General features: G+C 46.7%; 1 protein-coding gene across 1 annotated transcript in view; it reads right to left on the reverse strand.

The window, feature by feature from the left end:
• The window catches only part of C2CD3 (C2 domain containing 3 centriole elongation regulator), a 54,363-nt gene that overhangs the window by 18,575 nt on the left and 10,332 nt on the right, over positions 1-25,456 (reverse strand). Inside the window, 16 exon segments of the mRNA XM_065678944.1 lie at positions 871-1,076; positions 1,578-1,642; positions 3,389-3,527; positions 5,827-6,147; positions 6,495-7,115; positions 8,433-8,522; positions 9,319-9,587; positions 11,175-11,295; positions 12,291-12,463; positions 13,372-13,552; positions 14,265-14,448; positions 14,936-15,179; positions 18,402-18,553; positions 20,067-20,531; positions 22,317-22,439; positions 23,771-23,889. Coding sequence (XP_065535016.1) covers positions 871-1,076; positions 1,578-1,642; positions 3,389-3,527; positions 5,827-6,147; positions 6,495-7,115; positions 8,433-8,522; positions 9,319-9,587; positions 11,175-11,295; positions 12,291-12,463; positions 13,372-13,552; positions 14,265-14,448; positions 14,936-15,179; positions 18,402-18,553; positions 20,067-20,531; positions 22,317-22,439; positions 23,771-23,889 — 3,473 coding nt within the window.

Below are 25,456 nucleotides of genomic sequence, written 5' to 3' on the forward strand. Positions count from 1 at the left end.
GAAACATTGTTAATTCCATCCACACCACTGAGGAGTAAACTGATGGTAAATAGGATGTAGATGCTCCACTACATGTGTGCATCACTCCCCAGTGCAACTGGAAAGGCTAGAGAGTAAGACAATCCCATAAGAAATGGCAAATCTTCCCAAAACCAAAGATTTTTACCAAATTAGACATTTCCTAACCAATGAAAGGATGAATTTATAGTGTTTGGGGCTTCAGCTGCAACCCAAAGCAGCAAACAGAACAATGCCAGGCTCCCAGACATCCAAACCCACAGAATATTCCCCTAACAATAAAAAGAACACCACAAATACCCATGAAATGACAAGGGAATGAAGCCTTTGGAGATGTTCATGACCTAGGGTTGAATGAGTGCTCTAACTAGTGCTGGTCTGCAGCGACTATGGCAACATACAGCAGAATCCTTAATGAACTAAGTGTTTCCTAAGGTTTACACAGGCTGATGTCTGATGACAGTGCTTTTGCTGTTTGCTCATCAGCACAAAGTCATAGAATCACAGAATCATAGAATCACAGAATAGTTCAGGTCGGAAAGGACCTTAGGATCATCAGTTCCAACCCCCCTGCCATGGGCAGGGACACCTCACACTAAACCATGGCACCCAAGGCTCTGTCCAACCTGGCCTTGAACACTGCCAGGGATGGAGCATTCATAGCCTTCCTTGGGCAACTCATTCCAGTGCCTCACCACCCTTACAGTAAAGAATTTCCTCCTTATATCCAATCTAAACTTCCTCTGCTTAAGTTTTAGCCCATTATCCTTTGTCCCATCACTACAGTCCAAGTCAGTGCTGATTATGAGGAATCTGATCAGATATGCACTAGGATGAAAGTGAAGCACATACTGTAGAACTCGGCGGCTGGCTCCAGATCCTTGCCTGCCTTTCTTCTTTGAGATGAGTTAGCTTTTGAAGAGGGGACACTGCTACTTTGATCTGCCCTCGGCATTGTCCACTGAAGTCTGTGATATTGTACCACCCGCACACGAGCTGGAAGCCAGAAAGGAGAGGAGACAGGTCCACTGATGCAAACCCTATCATTCGCTCAGTCTCTGGGGAAGAACAACATAAACCATGTATTAATTCGAACTGCATGCAAACAAAACATCTTCAGGAATGCTAAACATCAGTTGTACAGCCCCTGAAATATGTCTAGACTTCACAGGGAAAGACACTGTACAGGTGTCAACATGCTGGAGGGAAGGGATGGGATCCAGAGGGACAGAGAGAAGGGACAGTGTAAACCCCATGGAGCTCAACAAGGCCAAGGGCAAGGTCCTGCCTCTGGATCAGGGCAATCCCCAGCACAGACACAGGCTGGGGGAGCCTGGATGGAGCAGCCTGAGGAGAAGGACTTGGGGTGCTGGGTGAGGAGAAGCTCCCCATGACCCAGCTTCAGTGAGTGCTTGAGCCCAGAACCCCGCCATGTGCTGGGCTGCACCCCCAGAGCGTGAGCAGCAGCTCAGGGAGGGGAAACCATTCCATGATTCCATGAAATACAAGTCAGGGGCACAGAAAGGACACTCCTCTCGATACTGCACTACAAACTGTACCTGCTTTATGCCACACTTTGAAGACCAAGGTTTGCTGTGGATCCAGCAGAAGCTCTTTGGATAACCTGTTAAGCACAAAACTCATTTTACACAAAGCAGGGAAAAGGACAAGCCCAGTAAAATGCCTCTGAAGTTTCAATGCCATTGTACCTATCCAGAGAAACCAGTTTCTTTCTGGGCTGATGGAGGAGGATGGAATACAACAAACCCCCAAACTATTGAGCCCTCAAAAGCGTAACCATCTTTACACGGCTTGGGCTTTTGCTTATTCAGGAAGTATTTCCCTCTTCTCACTCTTGTACATTTAAAAGATAGGACAATAAACCTATGGCGAAATGGAAAATCAGTTTATCTCATGACTCAATCATAGGGTGACAGCAAAGCTGCAATGTTTGAAGTTGATTTGTGGAAAGAAACCAACTGAAAATGCAGTGTCAAACATAGAACAGCTTTTAAGTTGCCTGAAGCAATTCAGAATTGGCTCTGAGCATAAGCAGACTCTGAAACAAAGCACTTAAACTTCAGCTCTCAGTGGCTTTCATGGTTTAATCATTATAGTATAAATTCCCTAAAGCCAAAATCCAGCTCAGCACTCTGGTAGAATATCCCACTCCTCTGCAGGCACTGCTACACATTTGTGGCTGTCAAAATGAATTCACTGTGCTTCTTGCTGCCTACAGACTTGTTCCACCTTGTTTAGGAAATGCCTTTGCCTACTGCTTTGGAATTAGTTTAAAATCTGGTGTAGGAACACAGGAGAAGGCACAAGATCACAAACACAGGGTCAGTACTGAGTATACCATGTATGACTTGATCTGATGAGGCTCCCTAGAAAGGTGAATTCATCTGCTCTAATTTAGGCTCAGATATCTAAGTCTGAGCTACGATTCCTACACTATTTTGGCAGTCACTGGCAAGAAGCAGGTATCCTTAAAGAATTTTGTCCAGAGCTGGGTCTCTAATACAGGTCAAGTCACTCACCATGTGGAGGTGCCTGCAGAGGAGGCTGAATCAGAAACCTAACTTCCCAATATATAAAGTTTCAGTAGGTGAATCCAAACTTAGACCTCTGCTCCCAAACCAGGGCATAATTTCTAAGTATGAAACAGAGTAAAACATACAGAAAAAGCTAAGAAATTGGATCAGGTCTAACTTAACCTTCCCATGAGCTCTGCAGCAATTAGCAGTATCTTGCTCTAGACAGGGAAACTGCAGATGGGTGGAAATACACTGAGACACCCAAAGGGTTAAACCAAAATACAACAGTCATTGGGACAAGCACTGTTCAACATCTTTGTTGGTGACGTGGACAGTGGGTTCGAGCACCCTCAGCACATTTGCTCATGACACCGAGCTGTGTGGTGCAGTGACACTGGAGGGAAGGGTTGGGATCCAGAGGGACCTGGACAGGCTGGAGAGGTGGGACCATGTGAACCTCATGGAGCTCAACAAGGCCAAGGGCAAGGTCCTGCCTCTGAGTTGAGGTAATCATCAGCAAAAACACAGGGGGAAGACAGGATGGAGCAACCTGAGGGGAAAGATTTGGAGGTGTTGGGGGAGGAGATTCTGCGAGGGCTGGAGCAGCTCTGCTCTGGAAGCTCTGTCCTTCCTCCTGTTAACTTGAAGACCAAACATTCTCAAACAACTTTTTGCCCAATATGGAAATGTGGTGACTGCAAAACATGGGAACAAGCATTTTTAGCTGAGAATACAAGCCACTAAGTAGAAGGCACTCCTAATGGCTATGTCCTTTTCACACCTAGCCTGGCTGTCACATCCAAAACGTGCCTGTGGGAGCACAAAGCACTTACCTTGCTTCTTGCTGAAAGTCCCAGACTGGTGAGTCTGTATTTTCTATTATTGAAGTGGTTACTGGAGCATCTGCATCAGCAACAGCAAATGAGACACAGCTACTGGGGGCTGTCACTTCACGTTCTGTCAAAGGACTCCCTAAAATCATACAGAATTACACACAAATTTGTTAGTAATATTTAAAATAAATACCTAAGTTCAGAAATTAAAAGGACACAATTAACGAAGAAATCCACCATATAGAAAACACTGCTTTTCATTGATAGAGCTGAAAATACTTTGTATTTACAATGGGAGCAAACATTGCACGAACCTTTTACAGAGCAGAAACTGGAATATTAGAGGGAAAAACAGGAAAACCATTTGATCATATGAGGAGTCAGAAGCAAGGCTAAGGAATAAAACCCCAGTCCACAAGACCTTGTTCCAGTGCTTGATCTAACCTTCATGGTGAGCCATAGAATTTGGCAATCCTAGCTGCAAAACCAGAAAATACCCAGTGTGACAAAAAGCATTTTGACTTAATAGTTGACCTAATCCCAACATAAGAAGGACATGGAGCTGGTAAGGCTCCGACAGAGGAGGCCATGGAGCTGCTGCGAGGGCTGGAGCAGCTCTGCTCTGGAGCCAGGCTGAGAGAGCTGGGCTGGGGCAGCCTGGACAAGAGAAGGCTCCTGAAGGGGAGACCTGAGAGCAGCTCCAGTGCCTAAAGGGGCTGCAGGAAAGCTGGAGAGGGGCTTGGGACAAGGGCCTGTAGGGCCAGGCCAAGGGGAATGGCTTGAACCTGCCTGAGGGGAGACTGAGCTGAGCTCTTAGGCAGAAGCTCTTCTCTGTGAGGGTGCTGAGGCGCTGGCACAGGGTGCCCAGAGAAGCTGTGGCTGCCCCATCCCTGGCAGTGTTCAAGGCCAGGTTGGACACAGGGGCTTGGAGCAAGCTGCTCCAGTGGAAGGTGTCCCTGCCCGTGGCAGGGGTTGGAGCTGGAGGAGCTTTAAGATCCCTTCCAACACAAACCACTCTGTGATTCTATGACCCTCTCACACCATAAGCTGCTGAGTGTTCCTTTCCTGTGTATCACCTGGACTGTGAAACAATTAATCTCAAGAGATATTTCCAGTAATCTTACCTCCGGTCAGTTCCTTTTTCCTGTTGGCATTTAGGCAGTGTGCAATGGCCCAAACAAGATCAGATCACTCCAACTGCTGAGCAGACCTAAAATGCAGTGCTGGAGGTGCTCAAGGTGAAGGAGAGAGCCCCTGATATATTAAAGGCTTCAACTCATCTTAAACAAAGAGATTAATCCCCAGAGAGCAAATTGAGGGGAAAACCAAAGGGCTTCAAACCCCTGCAAATTCACCAAGTGTGTCACATCACTGCACATCCAGAACCAAACATCCTCCTAGGATGGAATATTTTAATACATTTAGCATAACTTAAAAGCAGAAACCAATTTTTTGGTGCCCCTCAGCAAAGTGATGAGCCTCCCAACTGTAACTCCTGCTCTGCAGAGCAGGAAGCAGTGTGTCAAGCCTGGCTGAGCTCAGACTGCTCTGCACTTACGCTGCCTTTCCTCACTGCCTTGTCTGACAGTCTCCAGATAGCACAAGCAATGCAGCTTTACACACTGATTACATGCTAGGAATGCAAATTGGGAAGAGCCTTGGAGATATGAGTGTCTGCGGGTGAAGTTATCCACACAAAGCCCCATTTCAGAAGTCAGCCGTCATCTGCAACAGTGAGCACTGCATTATTTATAATTTGGATTTTCTTAGGACCATAGAATAGTTTGGCTTGGAAGGGACCTTAAAGCTCCTCCATCTCCAACCCCTGCCACGGGCAGGGACACCTTCCACTACAGCAGCTTGCTCCAAGCCCCTGTGTCCAATCTGGCCTTGAGCACTGCCAGGGATGGGGCAGCCACAGCTTCTCTGGGCACCCTGTGCCAGCGCCTCAGCATCCTCACAGGGAAGAGCTTCTGCCTAAGAGCTCAGCTCAGTCTCCCCTCGGGCAGGTTCAAGCCATTCCCCTTGGCCTGGCCCTACAGGCCCTTGTCCCAAGCCCCTCTCCAGCTTTCCTGCAGCCCCTTTAGGCACTGGAGCTGCTCTCAGGTCTCCCCTTCAGGAGCCTTCTCTTGTCCAGGCTGCCCCAGCCCAGCTCTCTCAGCCTGGCTCCAGAGCAGAGCTGCTCCAGCCCTCACAGCATCATTTTATTAATAGAGGCTGAACAGTTTAACCTCCTGCTTCTCCTATACTTCACACGATGCAAACAATGCTCTTGGGGTTGCAGCACTATGAATCCAAGTTCAAACCAATCACATCCCTTCAGTGAGCTGGAGTAAGTTTGAGGATTAGTTTTTAACTTGGTCCATGCAGCTGTACCTGTTCTGAACAGATCCCAGGAAGAAAAAAGGGAAATACGCCTTCGTAAGTGGTGACATTACCTTTTAAACTCAGATGCATTGCTCTTTCCACAAGGATATTCACAGCAACTGTGTTTTCCAGTAACATCACGTCATCTTCTTCTTCTTGTGGTTTGCCATTGGTGGTTTCTGAACTTACAACATCCAGTTTGTGATTCTGATCTTCAGAGACCTGTTGGCTCAGAGCAGGTGCCTTCTCTGTGCCTTCGTCTTCACTGCTGCTGTATTCCTCAGCATAGTGAAGTCTGCTGGGCAGAGCAGAAGTGGTAGAAAGGATGATGTGAACACGTAGAGCAGCTCCTGCTAGGTTTGCAGCGTTGCATCTGAACAATGGATAAACCCCTGCAAGTGAATACACAAAGAATCAGCTAAGCAAGCCAAAGGACAAAGAAGATCTTGGCAAACTTGCTAGAGTTCATTACAGGAGAGACCCCATCCCTAGCAGTGCTCAAGGCCAGGCTGGATGGGGCTTGGAGTAACCTGCTCCAGTGGAAGGGGACCCTGCCCGTGGCAGGGGTTGGAACTGGATGAGCTTTAAGGTCCCTTCCAACCCAAACCATTCTATCATTCTATGGTGCATACAGGACAAAACAAAACTGAACATGTTTTTCTTGAAGCGCTTAGAGAAGTAACTGAACTAAAACATCAATAAAGAGGGATGAAACATGACAATGTTCTTTAGAACTTACCACCGACACTTATAGTTTTCCTTGACCTTTCTGCTAATGCTGCAAGGTCAACATAGGCAGATCCAATGAGACGATCTGTATCAAGTGGTCTTTCCACATCATTTTCTTTCCCATATGCCCACCACACCTGGATTTCTAATTTCTCCTCTCTGAGGAACCAATGCAGCCCATGGCTCCTTCTGAGCATCACTTTGTTTGGTTTCTTGAAGTTTACTGTAACATTCTTGGTGTCATCACTCAGTTTTGGCCTTTTAAGCACAGTCCAAGTGGCTTCTTGGTTATACAGTTTATACCTGAGGTAGCAATAAGTGCTTTTGTTTAGGTGTGTCTGGCCTGCAAGCAGCAAGCAATGGATGGGCAGCCATACTCTTGGGGTTGAGATGGTCACAGTCACTGGCTGGGCACTCTGCTCCCACTCATCACTGTCATCCGTGCTATCCTTATGGATCTCCTCACTGTTCCATCCCAAGAGCTTAGCAGCTTCCAAAACACGCTCCCTGTCATCCTGATGAGCAAAGGTGACAGAGAGTTCCAGTCCTCCCACAATGGCCTGCATGATGCTTGTGCAGTGAGGAGGCATGACATCTTCTGGCAGGGTAACTGGGTACCAGCCTGAAATACCTTCAGGAAAAAGAGATCAGAATTAGACTTATCCATCCTTTTGGAAAGTATCAGTAAAGATTTTTCCACTCTCTGCTCATTGGTCAAGGACCAGTCCTTGAGCTGCATATTTCTTGTGAAATACGGATTTTGGCCAGCAAATTCTAACCTGAAACAGCAGCACACAGACCTCAGAAAACCTCAGCAGTAGTTGTGATCCCAAAGGCATTTTCCTCTCCACTTCAGTAATGATACTCAGTTTGTAATGAAACTATATCCCATGAATCTCCAGCTATAAAATTAGACATTTTCATTGCTTTCCTCCTCTACTTACCACTAAAAATAAACCCCAAATTTCATGTTGAAGAAAACAATGACTACGCTGAAATTAAAGCAGAAATAACCAAGGTGGTAACGAAAACATCATTATTACAAGACATAATCATCACAAACTAACACTACACAGAGAAGCTATTTTAAATTTAGTTTAAAAATATTAATCCTGCTGCTTCCTAACTGATCTAATTCTCTGTTTCCAGCTTGGACATCGGAAAAGCAATTACAAGTCCTCCATTGAACACTACAACTCTTGGACTGCTCATCTTAAGGTAGAAAATAAACAGCACTGAATAAAGAAATAAGGTGTTGGGCTGGGTTTAGCTGGGATGGAGTTAAATTTCTTCATGGCAGCTTCAGAATATTCATTCTCCTATAGAGCAAGGCTGAGAGAGCTGGGCTGGGTCAGCCTGGACAAGAGAAGGCTCCTGAAGGGGAGACCTGAGAGCAGCTCCAGTGCCTAAAGGGGCTGCAGGAAACCTGGAGAGGGGCTTTGGACAAGGGCCTGTAGGGACAGGCCAAGGGGAATGGCTTGAACCTGCCCGAGGGGAGACTGAGATGAGCTCTTAGGCAGAAGCTCTTCCCTGGGAGGGTGCTGAGGCGCTGGCCCAGGGTGCCCAGAGAAGCTGTGGCTGCCCCATCCCTGGCAGTGCTCAAGGCCAGGTTGGACACAGGGGCTTGGAGCAAGCTGCTCCAGTGGAAGGTGTCCCTGCCCGTAGCAGGGGTTGGAACTGGATGAGCTTTAAGGTCCTTTCCAACATAAAGCAGTCTGGGATTCTGTGATTCAGCTACTATACATCATATACCCTAAAACCAGATCTTCAAGCAACAACCTTTATGTAAAACTTCTAACACAGGGTTTTAAAAGAATATACGTGCAATGTCTGAAAGAACTCTAAAAACCAAACAAACCCACAGAAAACCTGAAATGGGAATGAAAATTGTTTTAAGGAGTTATAGTAGCATTTATGCAGTGTCAGCAGGGTAATACTGCTGTGTTACCTGATCTTCTCCTCAGCAGGCCCCTGGTTGGAATTGTGACTGTTCCAAGAAGACAATCTCTTGATGTCCGAGGTGCCAATCTGTCAGTGGCTGGAAAAGAAATAGTTATGCAAATGCATCAAACTGGAAGACAAGATTCTGAAGTACTGCCTTAACAGCAAAACCTCAGCTGCCATTCTGGAAACACTTTTAACCCATGAGAAAAGGACAAAAGCCAACACAAATTGCTCAGAACATATCAGACTAAAATCAGTAAGAAACAGGGGTATGAACAAAACTTGCCTGTTGGCACTGTCAGTGGACATTCAGGACATGCTGCAGCGCCACTGAAAATGGAGAAACTTTAAAGGAATATTTCCATCATAGAATCCCAGAGTGGTTTGGGTTGGAAGGGACCTTACAGCTCATCCAGTCCCAGCCCCTGCCACAGGCAGGGACCCCTTCCACTGGAGCAGCTTGCTCCAAGCCCCTGTGTCCAACCAGGCCTTGAGCACTGCCAGGGATGGGGCAGCCACAGCTTCTCTGGGCACCCTGTGCCAGCGCCTCAGCACCCTCACAGGGAAGAGCTTCTGCCTAAGAGCTCAGCTCAGTCTCCCCTCGGGCAGGTTCAAGCCATTCCCCTTGGCCTGTCCCTACAGGATCTTATAAAAATTTCTTGTAAGACCCCTTTAGGTATTGGAAGGTGTGATCCAGTCTCCTTCATTTTAGTTTGGAATAGAGACTATCTATAGAAACAGAATGATTTGTGTTGGAAAGGACCTTAAAGATCCTGGCAGGCGGCTGGAACTGGATGAGCTTTAAGGTCCCTTCCAACCCAAACCATTCTATGGTTCTTTGATTCTGCAACAATATTCAGTCCTTGCAATCAAAGTAAGGTTCTCCTTACCTGACCTGGTGCTCTGATGATAGATAGAGAAGGTGATATCAGCAGACTGCAAGAGTTCCCCCAGACAAGAGGCTTCTCCACTGCTCTTCTGAATGATGAGGTTACAGGGAATCTCCATGCGATGCTCAAACGCAGGGCAGAAGGAACAAGCCACAGCTCGTGTGTGGCGCCTCTCTGCCTCAGGCAGGAAGGAGAGGTGCACAGAGACATAAGCATTGACTCCCACACCTGCATAGTGCTGGAGGGAAGGGTTCTTTTGTGCCACAGCTCTTCATTTAGGATATAAAGAGGAAAGAAGAAAGGGAATTAATATTATGTACAAGGAATCTAGGAACCAACAGAATTAAAGCAAAAGTTGCAAGTCTTTATGGTGAAGACATGGAACAAACCAGTGAATATTTTAAGTCAAAACAGATGTGGGTTCTCACTGTATATTATATTTTACCATTTTTTTTGTCATCTGAACATCCTAGAAACAGATATTAAATGGTGAGAGTAACGATCACAAGGTTTATCACTGGTGGCTGAGCTCTTATCACTGTCAGGATATGAGACCAAAGTGGTTGAGAAAGTAGTCAGCATCTTAAAACATACTCTCTCTGCAGAAAAAGCTGTAGGGTAACTGTAGGAGAATCTGCTTTAGAAGGAGGCAAAGGCAAAGCCAAATTATTTTTAGAGACCAGTACTGCCAAGCAAAAGGAGGCGAAATCAGCAGATGGAATTATTTACAAGTAACACAGACACAGGTATTTCTCAGGTCACAGAATCCCAGCCTGGTTTGTGTTGGAAGCGACCTTAAAGCTCATCCAGTTCCAACCCCTGCCACAGGCAGGGACACCTTCCACTGGAGCAGCTTGCTCCAAGCCCCTGTGTCCAACCTGGCCTTGAGCACTGCCAGGGATGGGGCAGCCACAGCTTCTCTGGGCACCCTGGGCCAGCGCCTCAGCACCCTCCCAGGGAAGAGCTTCTGCCTAAGAGCTCATCTCAGTCTCCCCTCGGGCAGGTTAAAGCCATTCCCCTTGGCCTGTCCCTACAGGCCCTTGTCCCAAGCCCCTCTCCAGCTTTCCTGCAGCCCCTTTAGGCACTGGAGCTGCTCTAAGGTCTCCCCTTCAGGAGCCTTCTCTTGTCCAGGCTGCCCTAGCCCAGCTCTCTCAGCCTGGCTCCAGAGCAGAGCTGCTCCAGCCCTTGCAGCATCTTCCACTTTCTTTACTGCTCCAAGCACCATATGGCAGTGATTCTCAACCAGCCTACTGGAATTAAGATGGATCAGGAGCTCAGCAACATGGAGAAAGGGTCAGTGAGCACTACTCTAGAATGACAGGAGCCACTCATCTCTTATGGAATTGACTCCCTCTCTTCTAGCCCTTTCTTAATTCTTGAAAATCACCTATTGGAACTCAATTCAGGTCATACCATGCACTTAGAGCAGCAGCCTTCTGGTGAAATGGAACATGTTTCATTTACTAGATAATTTATTGATGTTTCCACAGTGAAATTCAAGGAAACCAATCTCAGCTAGCTCTTACATCAGTAACACCCAGATTCAGTGCCCAAACAGGTACCACTTTGTATCTGTCAGTTTTTACATCAGCCTTTGGTATAGGAAAATGTGCCCTTCCAATCTCCATCCTTCTGCAGAACAAGTGCTATCACACTGTACTGCAGCTTCAGGGACAAAAATAACCACTGATGATCTTTATAAAGCTATTTTCACTTCTGATGAGAAGCCAGTTTGAGTCCCTGACTCTGCAGAGGGGAAGTTGGCCAATTCCAATTTGTTCTTATGTCTCAGCCTGCTGCCTCCTGATAAAGCTATTTTAAGAGAAAAAACCCTTCCTTTTTGACTCAGGCTTTACCTCGCTGCTGCTTGCAAACCAGCTGCTCTGTGTATCTGTACAGCAAGAGAAACAGCTCGGGCAGCTCCTCCTGCTACTGTCCTCATGGATCGCTGGTATCGCACACTCACATCCAGCAAGCCTGGATGAAATGAAAGAAAGAAAGGAAATGGTCAGCTTTTGACAGTTACACCCTATATAATCAAGGCTTATTTTGTATCTCCTAACACAGAACTTACTCTATTAACACAAAAAAAGAAAGCCAACTATGTCCTGGGCTGCATCCCCAGAATGTGAGCAGCAGCTCTTTGGGGAGACCCCACTTGCAGCACTGTGTGCAGTTCTGGTGGACATAAGAAGGATGGGTTAAAACTTAAACAGGGGAAGTTTAGATTGGATATAAGGAGGAAATTCTTTCCTGTTAGGGTGCCCAGGGAGGTTGTGAGTGCTCCATCACTGGCAGTGTTCAAGGCCAGGTTGGATGAAGCCTTGTGTTGGACGGTTTAGTGAGAGGTGTCCCTGTCCATGGCAGGGGGGTTAGAACTAGATGATCTTGAGGTCCTTTCCAACCCTAACCATTCTATGATTCTATGATTCTGTGTGGAGCTGTTGGAGCAATTCTACAGGAGGCCACAAGGACGAGCAGGGACTGGTGCAGCTCCTGCATGGAGCCAGGCTGAGAACACTGGGGCTGTTCAGCCTGGAGAAGAGAAGCTGCGTGGAGACCTCAGAGCAGCTTCCAGTGTGTGAAGGGGGCTACGAGGATGCTGGAGAGGGACTCTTCGTCAGGGACTGCAGTGATAGGAAAAGGAGTGATGGGTTCAAACTGAAACGGGAAATTTAGGTTGGATATAAGGATAAAGGTCTTTACTGTGGGAGTGGTGAGACCCTGGCACAGGTTTTTTTGGGATGTGCTTTAAACAAGAAGAGGGCAGATTCAGATGCTTTTCTAGTTTCTAATACATCAACAACCTTTGTGTCTTTGCTGCTGATCACCTTCCTTTACCTCCACCAAGAGAGCAGACTGAGGGACCTCTCTATCACACTGTTGCTCAAACATTGGGATGCCAACCCCAGGCTTGGCCCTAGTGAGCCTGGTTTTATTATATAGGGTGAAAACCCAAAAGTCTTCCTTACCTGAAGACCTCAGATGAAATTCCTCTGAGGAATCAGTCCGGGGGACCAATGGAAGATTAAAAGTCTGTATCCCTATTTCTTCTCTATGCTGCATAGTGACCATGGCACAGAGCCGTGACAAAGGCAAGGTTCCTTTGGCAACCACCTGGTCTCTGACATTTGGGTAATAATACCTGGTAAAACATAAAAAAAGCAGCATCAATCATGGTGTTCTGATGATGACAAAATTATCATAATTTCTGTCACAACTGCATACAAGTCACCTTTGAGTGTCTTCAGACACTAGCTGGGCTCCTGATGGCTAAGGGATAGCTCAAGTAAATGCACTTACACAAAATGAAACAACAAATTAGGGGGAATGGCTTTAACCTGCCAGAGGGGAGATTGAGCTGAGCTCTTAGGCAGAAGCTCTTCCCTGGGAGGGTGCTGAGGCGCTGGCACAGGGTGCCCAGAGAAGCTGTGGCTGCCCCATCCCTGGCAGTGCTCAAGGCCAGGTTGGATACAGGGGCTTGGAGCAAGCTGCTCCAGTGGAAGGGGTCCCTGCCCTGGCAGGGGTTGGAGCTGGATGGGCTTTAAGGTTCCTTCCAACCCAAACCAGTCTGGGATTCTATTTTATTTGATTCTATTCTATTTGATTTGATTTCCTATTTTATTTGATTCTATTCTATGATTCCAAATTCATAGTGTTTCTTTTTTGTAATCAGTAACTTGTATTAGGGAATAAAACCCCAACCCAAAACAATGAAATTATACTGCCAGGGTGCTATTAAGTGAAGTTTAGATGTGCCAAGCATTGAAAGATGACTTCTAGGTCCCTATCCTGATAACAAAGTGGAAGAAAGCAAACTAAGAGCACACATCCCTTAAAGAAGCTGTAAGAAGAGCAATTAGCACTCTCAGGGGCAGGGAAAAAGGCTCGCATGTCTTTAATGCAATCTTAAATGCAGATACCCATCACTAAATGTTGATGAGCTCACCATTTCTTCACATATTATTGCATATCCACCCCAAAACTAGAGATTTTTCGATATCATATATGTCTCTCTCTGTATGGCTGAAAGAATGGGATGCTATTCTGTACCTGCACCAGACTTCAAACTGGATTCCTCCTACAGTCACTCCTGGTGCTGTAAATGCATTGACCAGAAGCCTCTGGACTGGGACATCAGCAGGAACCAACAAAGAATGATGATGCTCATCATTAAAGACAGGATCAGGGACACACAAAGTGGTTGCTGTGCGGAACGGCTTCAACTTGATGCCTACAAGTCAAGCGGAGGTGGTTAAAAATGGTTGTATTTGGGGGTTTCAACCTTTTTCTGTTTGTAACCTTTGCTATTCTGAGTTTTTACAAGCAATCCCATGAGCCTGTGAGCCACAGGTGGAAAACCACAGTTCAATGTGGCTTGAAGTTGACACAGTCCAGAAGAGCTGCTATAGAACCATGTTACTGACTGTATTTTCCACAGGAAATACATGTTAGTGATTCAAAGCCCTCCAGATCAACACTAAGTCCTTTTCTCCAATTCAGTTATTTAAATACTCCTTTGTAGTCCTAACCATCTAAACCAGCACGTCTTCTCTTGGTGTATCCACGAAAATGTGCATTTTGAGAGGCTTTGTATGGAAAGCCTTCATTGAATTTAGCTTTACACAGTGTCAGTACTCCCTGTATATCTGTTCTTTGTAGGATGAATTGGGGAAGCCCTCTGGGATCTTTAACAAAAAGATGCCATGTGAAGAGACTCAAAACCAGGAATCCTTTTTTGTTGGGAACTTCATCACCTGCCTCAATCAAAGCAGGCTTTTCATTTACTGATGCATCCCAAGTACAGCTGTGTGCAGATCTGAGGACAGCAAGCTCTGGCTGCATGAAAGCTCTGAAATCGCACACCCTTTTAAGTAGAAGTATCATATGTAAAACAAGATTTAACTGAAGCAATGCTCTAAATTAGGATTGTAAGAGAAACTTACCATCCTCCTGCAATTCAGCTCCTTGAAGTGCACCATAACCAGCCTCTTGAACTGGGAAGTAGTACTGTATGTAGCAGTCGGCCTCTCCCCAGACAGTGGACTGTAATGGTGTGAGTCCTTTCACACTCTCCACGTGGATCTCAAACACATGCTCCAGCAGGTCTTCCCCTTCTTGGTCTAACTGCTAATAAAACAAAGGGAATCCACATGGAAAGGATGATTCTAGGAAACAGCATACAAGAGGATGTTAGGGGGCTGATAAGAAACCTGGAGAGGGGCTTTGAACAAGAGCCTGTAGGGACAGGACAAGGGGAATGGCTTGAACCTGCCCGAGGGGAGACTGAGATGAGCTCTTAGGCAGAAGCTCTTCCCTGTGAGGGTGCTGAGGCGCTGGCACAGGGTGCCCAGAGAATCCCTGGCAGTGCTCAAGGCCAGGTTGGACACAGGGGCTTGGAGCAAGCTGCTCCAGTGGAAGGTGTCCCTGCCTGTGGCAGGGGTTGGAACTGGAGGAGCTTTAAGGTCTCCTCAACTCAAACCAGTCTGGGATTCTATGATATAGAATAAAATGGGCATCAGAAGAGACTGGGGATCACTGCTCCATTAAGGAGCCCACTGGTAAAATCCTTTTCACTTATCCGTAACAGCAAGAATGGGAATTTACTGAACAATACCATGACAGGCTTTGTAGGAGGAGGATCCAGAGAGTGGGAAGGTCGCTGTGTGATGGGAGGTACCATCCCTTCTTCCGTTTTTAGCCTTTGCAGTGCCACGATTTGATCCGCTGATCCCATTGCCAGAATGACCCTCAGGCTTCCACTTCTGCTGCCAGTGAAAATATCCACCACAGGCATGTAGCTGTCCACAGCCACCACGGGATACTGAGCTTGAAGCAGCAGGTGGGAAATCTTTGGATCTCTAGAATAGATTAAAACAAGAAACGCACAACAAACAAGTAAGTGAGGATGAGCCATTGGAACATGAACACGATCATACAAAGCTCATTTGAGGTGGGACTTTCAGTGCAGTTAGAGATAAATCTGTCTCAATTCCTCCAAAACTTGGCTCAAGTGCATGAAGTCTTCACACAGCCCGGATCCATGAGCTGCCAAATGGAAAAGGCTATTTTCAGCACTGACAAAATACAGCTTTCCAAAAGCTAACATAGTTATAAGTCAGTCTAGAGATCCGTGAGCAAGGGGATGAACTGGAACAAGACTCCTATTAATATCCTGTAGCCATATTATACTTTTATGAGGCTGTTACACACTTTTGGGGATGGATTTGGGCAGGAAGAAAAGGAACAGTATCCCAGAGAAATGCGAAAACTTTTAATAACTGAAGTTAATCCCAAGTAAAATACAGTGGATTACTGAAAAATTATACAAACTATTATAAATTATTAAATAGCAAAGTAGTGGCAAGTGAGCCCCAGCACCATCTGATTTGCACCCATCATTAGTGATACCAAAATATACCCCATCCCTGGCAGTGTTCAAGGCCAGCTTGGACACAGGGGCTTTAAGCAAGCTGCTCTAGTGGAAGGTGTCCCTGTCCAAGGCAGGGGCTGGAACTGGATGAGCTTTAAGGTCCCTTCCAACACAAACCAGGCTGGGATTCTATGAGTCTATGAATTAATCTTTTAGAATCATAGAATCATAGAATAGAATCGTAGAATAGAATAGTTAGGGCTGGAAAGGACCTTAAGATCATCTAGTTCCAACCCCCCTGCCATGGGCAGGGACACATCACACTAAACCATCCCACACAAGGCTTCATCCAACCTGGCCTTGAGCACTGCCAGGGATGGAGCATTCACAACCTCCCTGGGCAACCCATTCCAGTGCCTCACCACCCTCACAGTAAAGAATTTCCTCCTTAGATTCAATCTAAACTTCCCCTGTTTCAGTTTGAACCCGTTACCCCTTGTCCTGTCACTACAGTCCCTGATGAAGAGTCCCTTCCCAGCATTCCTATAGGCCCCCTTCAGGTACTGGAAGGCTGCTCTGAGGTCTGCATGCAGCCTTCTCTTCTCCAGGCTCAACAGCCCCAACTTCCTCAGCCTATCTTCATACAGGAGGTGTTCCAGTCCCCTGATCATCCTCGTGGCCTCCTCTGGACTTGTTCCAGCAGTTCCATGTCCTTTTTATGTTGAGGACACCAGAACTGCACACAATGCTCCAGGTGAGGTCTCACCAGAGCAGAGCAGAGGGGCAGGATCACCTCCTTTGCCCTGCTGGTCACGCTCCTTTGGATGCAGCCCAGGATACGGTTGCTTTCTGGGCTGCGAGCGCACACTGCAGCCGGCTCATGCTCATTTTCTCATCGACCAGCACCCCCAAGTCCTTCTCCGCAGGGCCGCTCTGAATCTCTTCTCTGCCCAACCTGTAGCTGTGCCTGGGATTGCTCCGACCCAGGTGTAGGACCTTGCACTTGGCATGGTTGAACTTCATGAGGCTGGCATCAGCCCACCTTGCAAGCGTGTCAAGGTCCCTCTGGATGGCATCCCTTCCCTCCAGCGTATCAACCGGACCACACAGCTTGCTGTCATCGGCAAACTTGCTGAGGGCGCACTCAATCCCGCTGTCCATGTCAGCGATGAAGATGTTAAACAAGACCGGTCCCAACACCGACCCCTGAGGGACACCACTCGTTACTGGTCTCCAGCAGGACATAGAGCCATTGACCACAACTCTTTGTGTGCGGCCATCCAGCCAGTTCTTTATCCACCGAGTGGTCCATCCATCAAATTGGTATCTCTCCAATTTAGAGACAAGGATGTTGTGTGGGAGTGTCAAACACTTTGCACAAGTCCAGGTAGATGACATCAACTGCTCTACCCCTGTCCATCAGTTCTGTAGCCCCATCATAGAAGGTCACCGAATTGATTAGGCAGGATTTCCCCTTAGTGAAGCCATGCTGGCTTTGCATTAGAAAGAATCAGTCCTGTCCAGTGTTTCCTTTAATTTACATAGTTTTAAGCAGTTATATTACTTGAGTGAACAAGAAGCCAAAATACTGAATCAAAAAGGTCAGAGAGCTCTGAAGAGACTCACTGGATAAGAAGACAATTAAAACATGAAGTATTTACGCCCTTTTCAGTACAAGCATTATCCTGTACTGTGCACACTGACAGCATCCCTAGCAATGGGATCCATTGCAGAGCATAACCAGGAAGAAAATCACTCTGTCAGTCACAAGCTTGGAAAATCACCAATGGAATGCCATGCTTCATTTTCACTTTTATCTCTGACAGTCATTATGCGTCATAGGGCCACAAGTTAAACTGGCACCAAACCTCATGCAGTAGTGTCTTTATTTCTCAGAGTACTTGTATTTCTGTATGAGGACAGTGTGACTCACACTCACAGTGGGAGAGGAGAGGAGAGGAGAGGAAAAGGAAGAAGAGAGAAGAAGAGAGAAGAGAGAAGAAGAGAGAAGAAGAGAGGAGGAGAGAGAAGAGAGGAGGAGAGAGAAGAGAGGAGGAGAGAGAAGAGAGGAGAGAAGAGAGGAGAAGAGAGGAGAAGAGAGGAGAAGAGAGGAGAAGAGAGGAGAAGAGAGGAGGAGAGAGGAGAAGAGAGGAGAAGAGAGGAGAAGAGAGGAGAAGAGAGGAGAAGAGAGGAGAAGAGAGGAGAAGAGAGGAGAAGAGAGGAGAAGAGAGGAGAAGAGAGGAGAAGAAAGAAGAGAGGAGAAGAGAGGAGAGAAGAGGGGGAAGAGAGAAGAGAGGAGAAGAGAGAAGAGAGGAGAAGAGAGAGGAGAGGTGAAGGAAGAAGAGAGAAGGGGAGTGGAGGGGAAGGGAAGGGAAAGAAGAGAAGGGAAGAGAAAGAAGAGAAGGGAAGAGAAAGAAGAGAAGAGAAAGGAGAGAAGGGAAGGGAAGAGAAGGGAAGAGAAAAGAGAGAAGGGAAGGGAAGAGAAGGGAAGAGAAAAGAGAGAAGAGAAGAGGAGAGGAGAGGAGAGGAGAGGAGAGGAGAGGAGAGGAGAGGAGAGGAGAGGAGAGGAGAGGAGAGGAGAGGAGAGGAGAGGAGAGGAGAGGAGGAGAGAAGGGAGAAGAGAGGAGAAAGGAGAAGACAGAAGAGCTTATTTCCCTGAGCATGTCAGGCTATTTCCCAACTCACTAAACTACAGAACAAGGATGTTTACCTGAATGAGATGTAGAACTGATGCAGAGGCAGTTTCACTAATCCCAGCAGCCTGTCACAGCCAGGGCTTCCCATCTTGTTCCATGCTTCAATAATCATGACATTGTTTTTCAGACGCTCCAAGTGTTTGGAAGTCAAGGAAAAAGGCATCACCTGTAAAGGTTTAATGCAGAATTAGTACACAGACTACACTGGAAGCTATTTGTTAAGTACAGAGCATTCTGGTAACTCTTCATTATTCCAGTCTACAGAATTGTGCTCCATAGAAACTGAAATTAAGAATTAAATGCACACTTGTCAAAGGAGTTTCAGAGAACTGGTAAGCTTGGGAAACAGCTAGCCAGGAAAATCTATGTGATTTGTATAAATATAAAATAAGATCCTAAACTATCATAAAATATTGCTTTATCTTTAAATGTCTGCTTAGTGAAAAACAGATAAATCATTTCACACAGCTGAGCCAGATGTCTTCTGCTACCCTTTCATGTTTCACTCTTTCAGCTGAAGACTAACAAGTCTCACAAATCCCCAAGTATTGTTAAAACAAACACAATATGAGCCTGTGTGAATCTCATGAAGTTCAACAAGGCCAAGTGCAAGGTCCTGCCCCTCAGTTGGGGCAATTCCAGCACAAACCCAGGCTGGGAGAGACTGGATGGAGCAGCCTGAGGAGAAGGACTTGGGCTGTTGGGTGAGGAGAAGCTCCCCATGACCCGGCCTCAGTGAGCGCTTGAGCCCAGAACCCCCCTGTGTGCTGGGCTGCACCCCTAGAGTGTGAGCAGCAGCTCAGGGAGGGGATCCTGCCTCTCTGCTGTGCTCTGGGGAGACCCCCCCTGCAGCCCTGATCCAGCTCTGGGGCAGCAGCACAAGAGGGACGTGGAGCTGTTGGAGCGAGGCCAGAGGAGGCCATGGAGCTGCTGCAAGGGCTGGAGCAGCTCTGCTCTGGAGCAAGGCTGAGAGAGCTGGGCTGGGGCAGCCTGGACAAGAGAAGGCTCCTGAAGGGGAGACCTGAGAGCAGCTCCAGTGCCTAAAGGGGCTGCAGGAAAGCTGGAGAGGGGCTTTGGCCAAGGGCCTGTAGGGCCAGGCCAAGGGGAATGGCTTGAACCTGCCCGAGGGGAGACTGAGATGAGCTCTTAGGCAGAAGCTCTTCCCTGTGAGGATGCTGAGGCGCTGGCACAGGGTGCCCAGAGAAGCTGTGGCTGCCCCATCCCTGGCAGTGCTCAAGGCCAAGTTGGACACAGGGGCTTGGAGCAAGCTGCTCCAGTGGAAGGGGTCCCTGCCCGTGGCAGGGGTTGGAACTGGATGAGCTTTAAGGTTCCTTCCAACCCAAACTAGTCTGGGATTCTATGATTCAATGGAACAAAAAATCTATTAGGATGACATCAACAACATATTTTCTTGCCAAAATGTCAGAACAGTCAGCAGTTCCAACCTAAACTTAACTATTTCTTTCATTCTTCAAATATCTTACTTATTACTTAGATGACTCAAGGAGCTTCATTTCACACTGTGCCATCTAGCCAAAACGATAGTGAATAGTTTTAATACTCTGGATAGAGCCAAGAAGAGAAGTTCCTCCATGTATAAGAGGAACTTATCTTTGACATGTTTGTCCGTGTGGAATAACTCACTTCAATCAGTGTTAAATAGCAAACATGTGACTTGCCTGAGAAAAATTGAAGGCAGGTTGAGTTGTGCCCCATACAACAGCAGATCTCGTTGCCTCGTCAGTGCTGAGCAGCTTGCAGTTTAAATACACATTACAAGAGCTGGGGAACCCTTGGTCTTCAGCAACAAAATCCTTTCCATCAGGCACCATCAGCAGCACATGCAGCAGTAACCCATCTTCTTCAGACGTGGCTATTTGTGTCAGCAGATGATGGGCTACAGAGGTTGGTGCAGCCTGTGGTGGCTGCACCATGTTCATGGTGGCTGCTCCTGTCTTCTGTGAGTCAATATGGCTAAGTTTCAAGCAGTGAGGGCTTCCTGGACTTAAACTCTTCCTGTTGGGCTCCTGGACTTGCCGCCCAGGACTTCTCACAGCATGCACTGGGGCTTGCTGCGCAGCCATAGGTGACCGGGCAGTGGTGAGGGTGAAGTCTTTGTTGTTGGCTGCGAGCTCTAGGGACACCTGCATTGTGCAAGAATCAAAATCAGGAATAGGCATTGCATGTTTTGCTCAAGAACTGTATTAGATATCACCCAGAAGGCTTTAGCTTCAGCCACGTGCTGGTTACAAGCTACAACTGTCACTGCAAAATAAGTTACACATGGTTTTATCAAATAAAGCCATACCTGAAGTACAAACCCACAGTTACAGCTGAATAAAGGCAAAAATGAAAAGCAATCACAAAGCTGACTGAAAACTGAACACCTACCCAGCCATGGTGAAAAGTACTGTGACAAAAAAGATCTGGACAGACTGGAGAGGGTCCAGAGAGGGCCACAAAGATGATCCAAGGACTGGGCAGCAGTGAGGAAAGACAGAGAGCTGGGACTGTTCAGCCTGGAGAAGAGAATGCTCAAGGAGACCTTAACCCTATGTGCCAGTAGTTAAAGGGTGGCTACAAAGAAGATGGAGACTCTGTTTTCACAAGGAATCCCATGGAGAAGATGAGGGGTGATGGGCACAAGTTACTCCTGGGGAGTAACCTCACAGAGAAGAACTTCTGCCTAAGATCTCAACTCCATCTTCCCTCTGGCAGGTTAAAGCCATTCCCCTTGGCCTGTCTCTACAGGCCCTTGCCCAAAGCTCCTCTTCAGGTTTCCTGCAGCCCCTTTAGGCACTGGAGCTGCTCTAAGGTCTCCCCTTAAGGAGCCTTCTCTTCTCCAGGCTGCCCCAGCCCAGCTCTCTCAGACTGGCTCCAGAGCAGAGCTGCTCCAGCCCTTGCAGCAGCTCCATGGCCTCCTCTGGACTTGCTCCAGGAGGTCCACAAGGACTTAGGAGGATTTAGGAGGGATGAGACAAGATACTGCAGCAAGAGATCCCAAAGGTACTCCTAACAGGTACAGAGAACACATCCAAAGATGAGAAGTTCAAGGCCATCTGTTGGAAAGAACCCAAGAAACACAAAGTGGATCCAGTGGCTGACATCCCCGGTCCTAAGTATCAGTTTCCCCTTTCTCAAGTCCTTGCATCGAACTTCATTTCATTAATTCCCCACACCACTTCCTACCACTTTTCTCCTCTCACAACTTGTCCCATTCCATCTTCTCCGGTACAATACAAATTTCTCCTCCTGCTTTCACTTTACTCCTCCCACATCCAACCTCTGCATTTCATATTTCATCCTCCTGCAACCCCTCTACTGGCAACTCTGCTGAATGGCTTCTCTGGAAGAAGTTTCATAGCCCCTAATACTCTCTTAACCCTTCATTTCTAATCATAAAATCTCCTCAGATCCAGCAGGCCTCTCACACTGTGCTGTGCAGGACTGTTACTCCTAATCCTAAACTGAGTAAACTGGTAGAAACTGGGGCTGGAGAAGGCAACTCCTGAAGTGACAAGGTGGTACCAATGACAGGGAGCATCAGGTCTCTGCACCAGGACAGACCTCAGCTCATGTCATATGTGGAGCAGGAGCCAAATCTCCCAGCGCTGAGGATGTGCTGCTCAAAATCTGCCTGTAGAGTGGTTTCTGTATCCAAGCCCTAGATACTGAAACTTGGTTTAGCCTGCAGCCAGGGGAACATCACACAGCAGCAGCATTAGACACGCAGGAGGTTCACAGTATCTCTCCAAAAACCTAAGGAAAAGAAAAGGTTCATGATATCCTGTATTGGTCTTATGAACCTTCATCCCTGAGATCTCCAAATTAAAACAAAGAGATGAAAGAAAGAGGGAAACATTAAAAAAAGAGAAAATATGCAGCCAAAATTGGTGCTTAACTCCAACTCTACCTGGTAAAACACATACCTTTAGTGGCCCAACTTGTGTCTGATCTCCCTCTTTGTCCACAGGTATTTCACAGCTGACAGTGAGCAGCTCTGACTGAACAACCTGGCGCAACTGAAGCGCAGCTGAGCCAATGGCCACTGGCTGAGGGCAGAAAAAGAATCCACTTTGTAAGCTCTCTGTCAGGTTTAAAGAACTAAGGGCACACTGTGAAAGGAAAGTCTTCTGAGAAGTCATGCTCAGCCACTCACCCTCCCCACTACTCTACCATTAGTTGTTCCAACAAGGATTTGCAGGAAAGTTTCCCTTAGTTCCATTTTCAAGCCTCATCAGGACAACAGGAAGGAAAATTCTTCCATTACCTACTGCAAACAGTTCCAGACAAATGCAAAAATGAACATCCCAAATCCTAACACTGAGCCAAATATCCATACTTAGAGGTGATTTATTCACCCATTAAAAGAAAAGTTCCTGTAACAGATGGGTAGATATCCTTGGTGTTGGTTACAACAAAACATGAGTTAACACCTCTCACTGTCTTCACCACATGCAGATGATCAAGCAAATATTTTTAGAGAAAAGGAAGGTATTTCTTTTTCCCCCTAAATGGACAAGCTACACAGGATCCCACATCTCATGGTACTTACTCTGGGCAGAGTAATGGTATCAGCTGCATCCACATTATTCTGTATCATATGATTCTATATCATCATTCTACATTGCTGAATGAGCTGTATTTGATTTGGACTAATGATTATAATTGATTCACTATGCTTAAAAAGCAGGAGATAAGTTTTAAATCACGGAATTATAGAATCCCAGGCTGGTTTGGGTTGGAAGGGATCTTAAAGCTAATCCAGTCCCAGTCTTCCACTAGAGCAGGTTGCTCCAAGCCCCTGTGTCCAACCTGGCCTTGAACACTGCCAGGGATGGGGCAGCCACAGCTTCTCTGGGCACCCTGTGCCAGTGCATCAGCACCCTCACAAGGAAAAGCTTCTGCCTAAGAGCTCATCGCAATCTCCCCCTCTGGCAGGTTAAAGCCATTCCCCTTGGTCTGTCCCTACAGGCCCTTGTCCAAAGCCCCTCTCCAGTTTCCTTACAACCCCTTTAGCTACTAGAAGGCTGAAAGATGAAGGATAAAGATGAAGGACAATTTCTTTTTGCCTGTCTGTCTCAAACTCGGACAACCCTTTAGATGGGTGACAAGACTGAGCAGCAATCAGTCCAACTTACAGGATCTGCACATTATGTCATTTCCCTTCATAATACCTAGCGATGGTTGATTAAGAAGTGGCTTGGTCAAGCGACACCACATAGTTTTGTCTCTGACAGTCAAGCTGTCAGCAATTACAATGAAGCATTGCAGAAGACTTAGAAAAGCCACTGCTGCCTGTGTAAGTGTTTGGAGGAAATAGAAATGTGAAGAATTTCTTTGTTTTTCATAACAGAAAACAGACATAACTTTTATTAAGTACCTTTTTCTGTGTGCTTTTTCTCATGTAGATTTTAAAAGCAAGAGCAGAGCTCCACCAGTGCTCTATCATCACTCCACCAAAGCGGACAGGGAACACAAACCGCTGCTGGAATGTCACCACTGCAAGGAAGAGAGAGTTGTGTGAGCTCCCAGCTGGGTTTGGAGCTAACCTGTCTGTTGAGCTGGATCAGCAACAGATAAAACTTCAGTCTCTGCAGAGGGAATGCAGGGCGAGAAGAGAGACACGAGGATCAGAAGGCGTAAAGGAAAGCAATGGCACGTCTGAGGACTGTCAAACACACAGTGAGCATGTGCACAGAGATTAAGCAAGGCTAGGAGCTGAAGGAGGAAGAGCTGAAACCCTCAATGTGAATCTCGTAAGGTTTCAACCTATTAAATTATAGAATCATAGAATCCCAGACTGGTTTGGGTTGGAAGGGACCTTAAAGCTCATCCAGTTTCAACCCCTGCGACGGGCAGGGACACCTTCCACTGGAGCAGCTTGCTCCAAGCCCCTGTGTCCAACCTGGCCTTCAACACTGCCAGGGATGGGGCAGCCACAGCTTCTCTGGGCACCCTGTGCCAGCGCCTCAGCACCCTCACAGGGAAGAGCTTCTGCCTAAGAGCTCAGCTCAGTCTTCCCTCGGGCACGTTAAAGCCATTCCCCTTGGTCTGTCCCTACAGGCTCTTGTCCCAAGCCCCTCTCCAGGTTCTTGTCAGCCCCTCTGCTGAGCAGCACAACAAAATTAGTATTATAGCAGCATCTGAAGTGTGAAGTTGATACCAAGTTTCTGTCATCCCAGCACACAGCAAAACATTTCCTTCTTCGCCTGGAGAGCCCTGTCTTATTTTAAGCAATATATTCCAAGACCTATCTTGAGATAGTCAAAGCTGAGTTATAAGAATCCTCAGAGGTTCAGGAGAAAAGTAATATTTACAAGAAAAGACTCAATGAATTGGTGTTTAGCCTAGAAAATAGAAGAGCAAGAAGTACAAGAACAATTTTTCCTTGTTCAGATGGATAAAGTATTCCTTTGATGTCAAAAATCTCCGGTTAGACATGAGGAAACTTCACCAACAGGAAGCACAGCACTTTTACACCTTGCCTGGAACAGCTATGGAATCTTTCCCATTGGGCATCTTAATAACTGAGATAGAGAGCAATCAGAAAAGAGAGTATCACAGTGGATGGACTTAATGGCTTCTTCAAGTTACTTTCAGCCATATCTGTTTTTCAGGGTTCCAAAAAGCTGGAATCTAGTGCAGGAGGCTGTGCTATTTCTTTAGTACAAAGAGCTGAGGTTCAGAAGTATTAGATGCTTTGGCTGGACACAAATAGAGGAGTCAGAATTCCCCCCAGATCTCTCAGAGCCACCTACAAAGATACAAAGCCAATGAATGACCCTATGGGAGAGGCATTAGAAAGTAACCCCAGAATTCCAGTTGCTTGGAAGACAGGGAAAAAAGGATCTTGTTCATCCAGCATTCTCTGCTCACTGAGGAAACATAATGTCAGTTGTTCTCAGAGACAGAAACACTGGTGACTCAAAGGAGAGAGATTAACATTGATTGAGCACTTCAGATCTCTCAGAGCCAGCACTGTGAGCTCTTGCAGATGTTACATCACATACCAAAACATCTGGAAAAATGATTTATTTGAGATATAAGTATCTCTGATATTTCTGAA

This window comes from Lathamus discolor, chromosome 4, assembly GCF_037157495.1.
Source record: "Lathamus discolor isolate bLatDis1 chromosome 4, bLatDis1.hap1, whole genome shotgun sequence".
Classification (NCBI taxonomy): domain Eukaryota; kingdom Metazoa; phylum Chordata; class Aves; order Psittaciformes; family Psittacidae; genus Lathamus; species Lathamus discolor.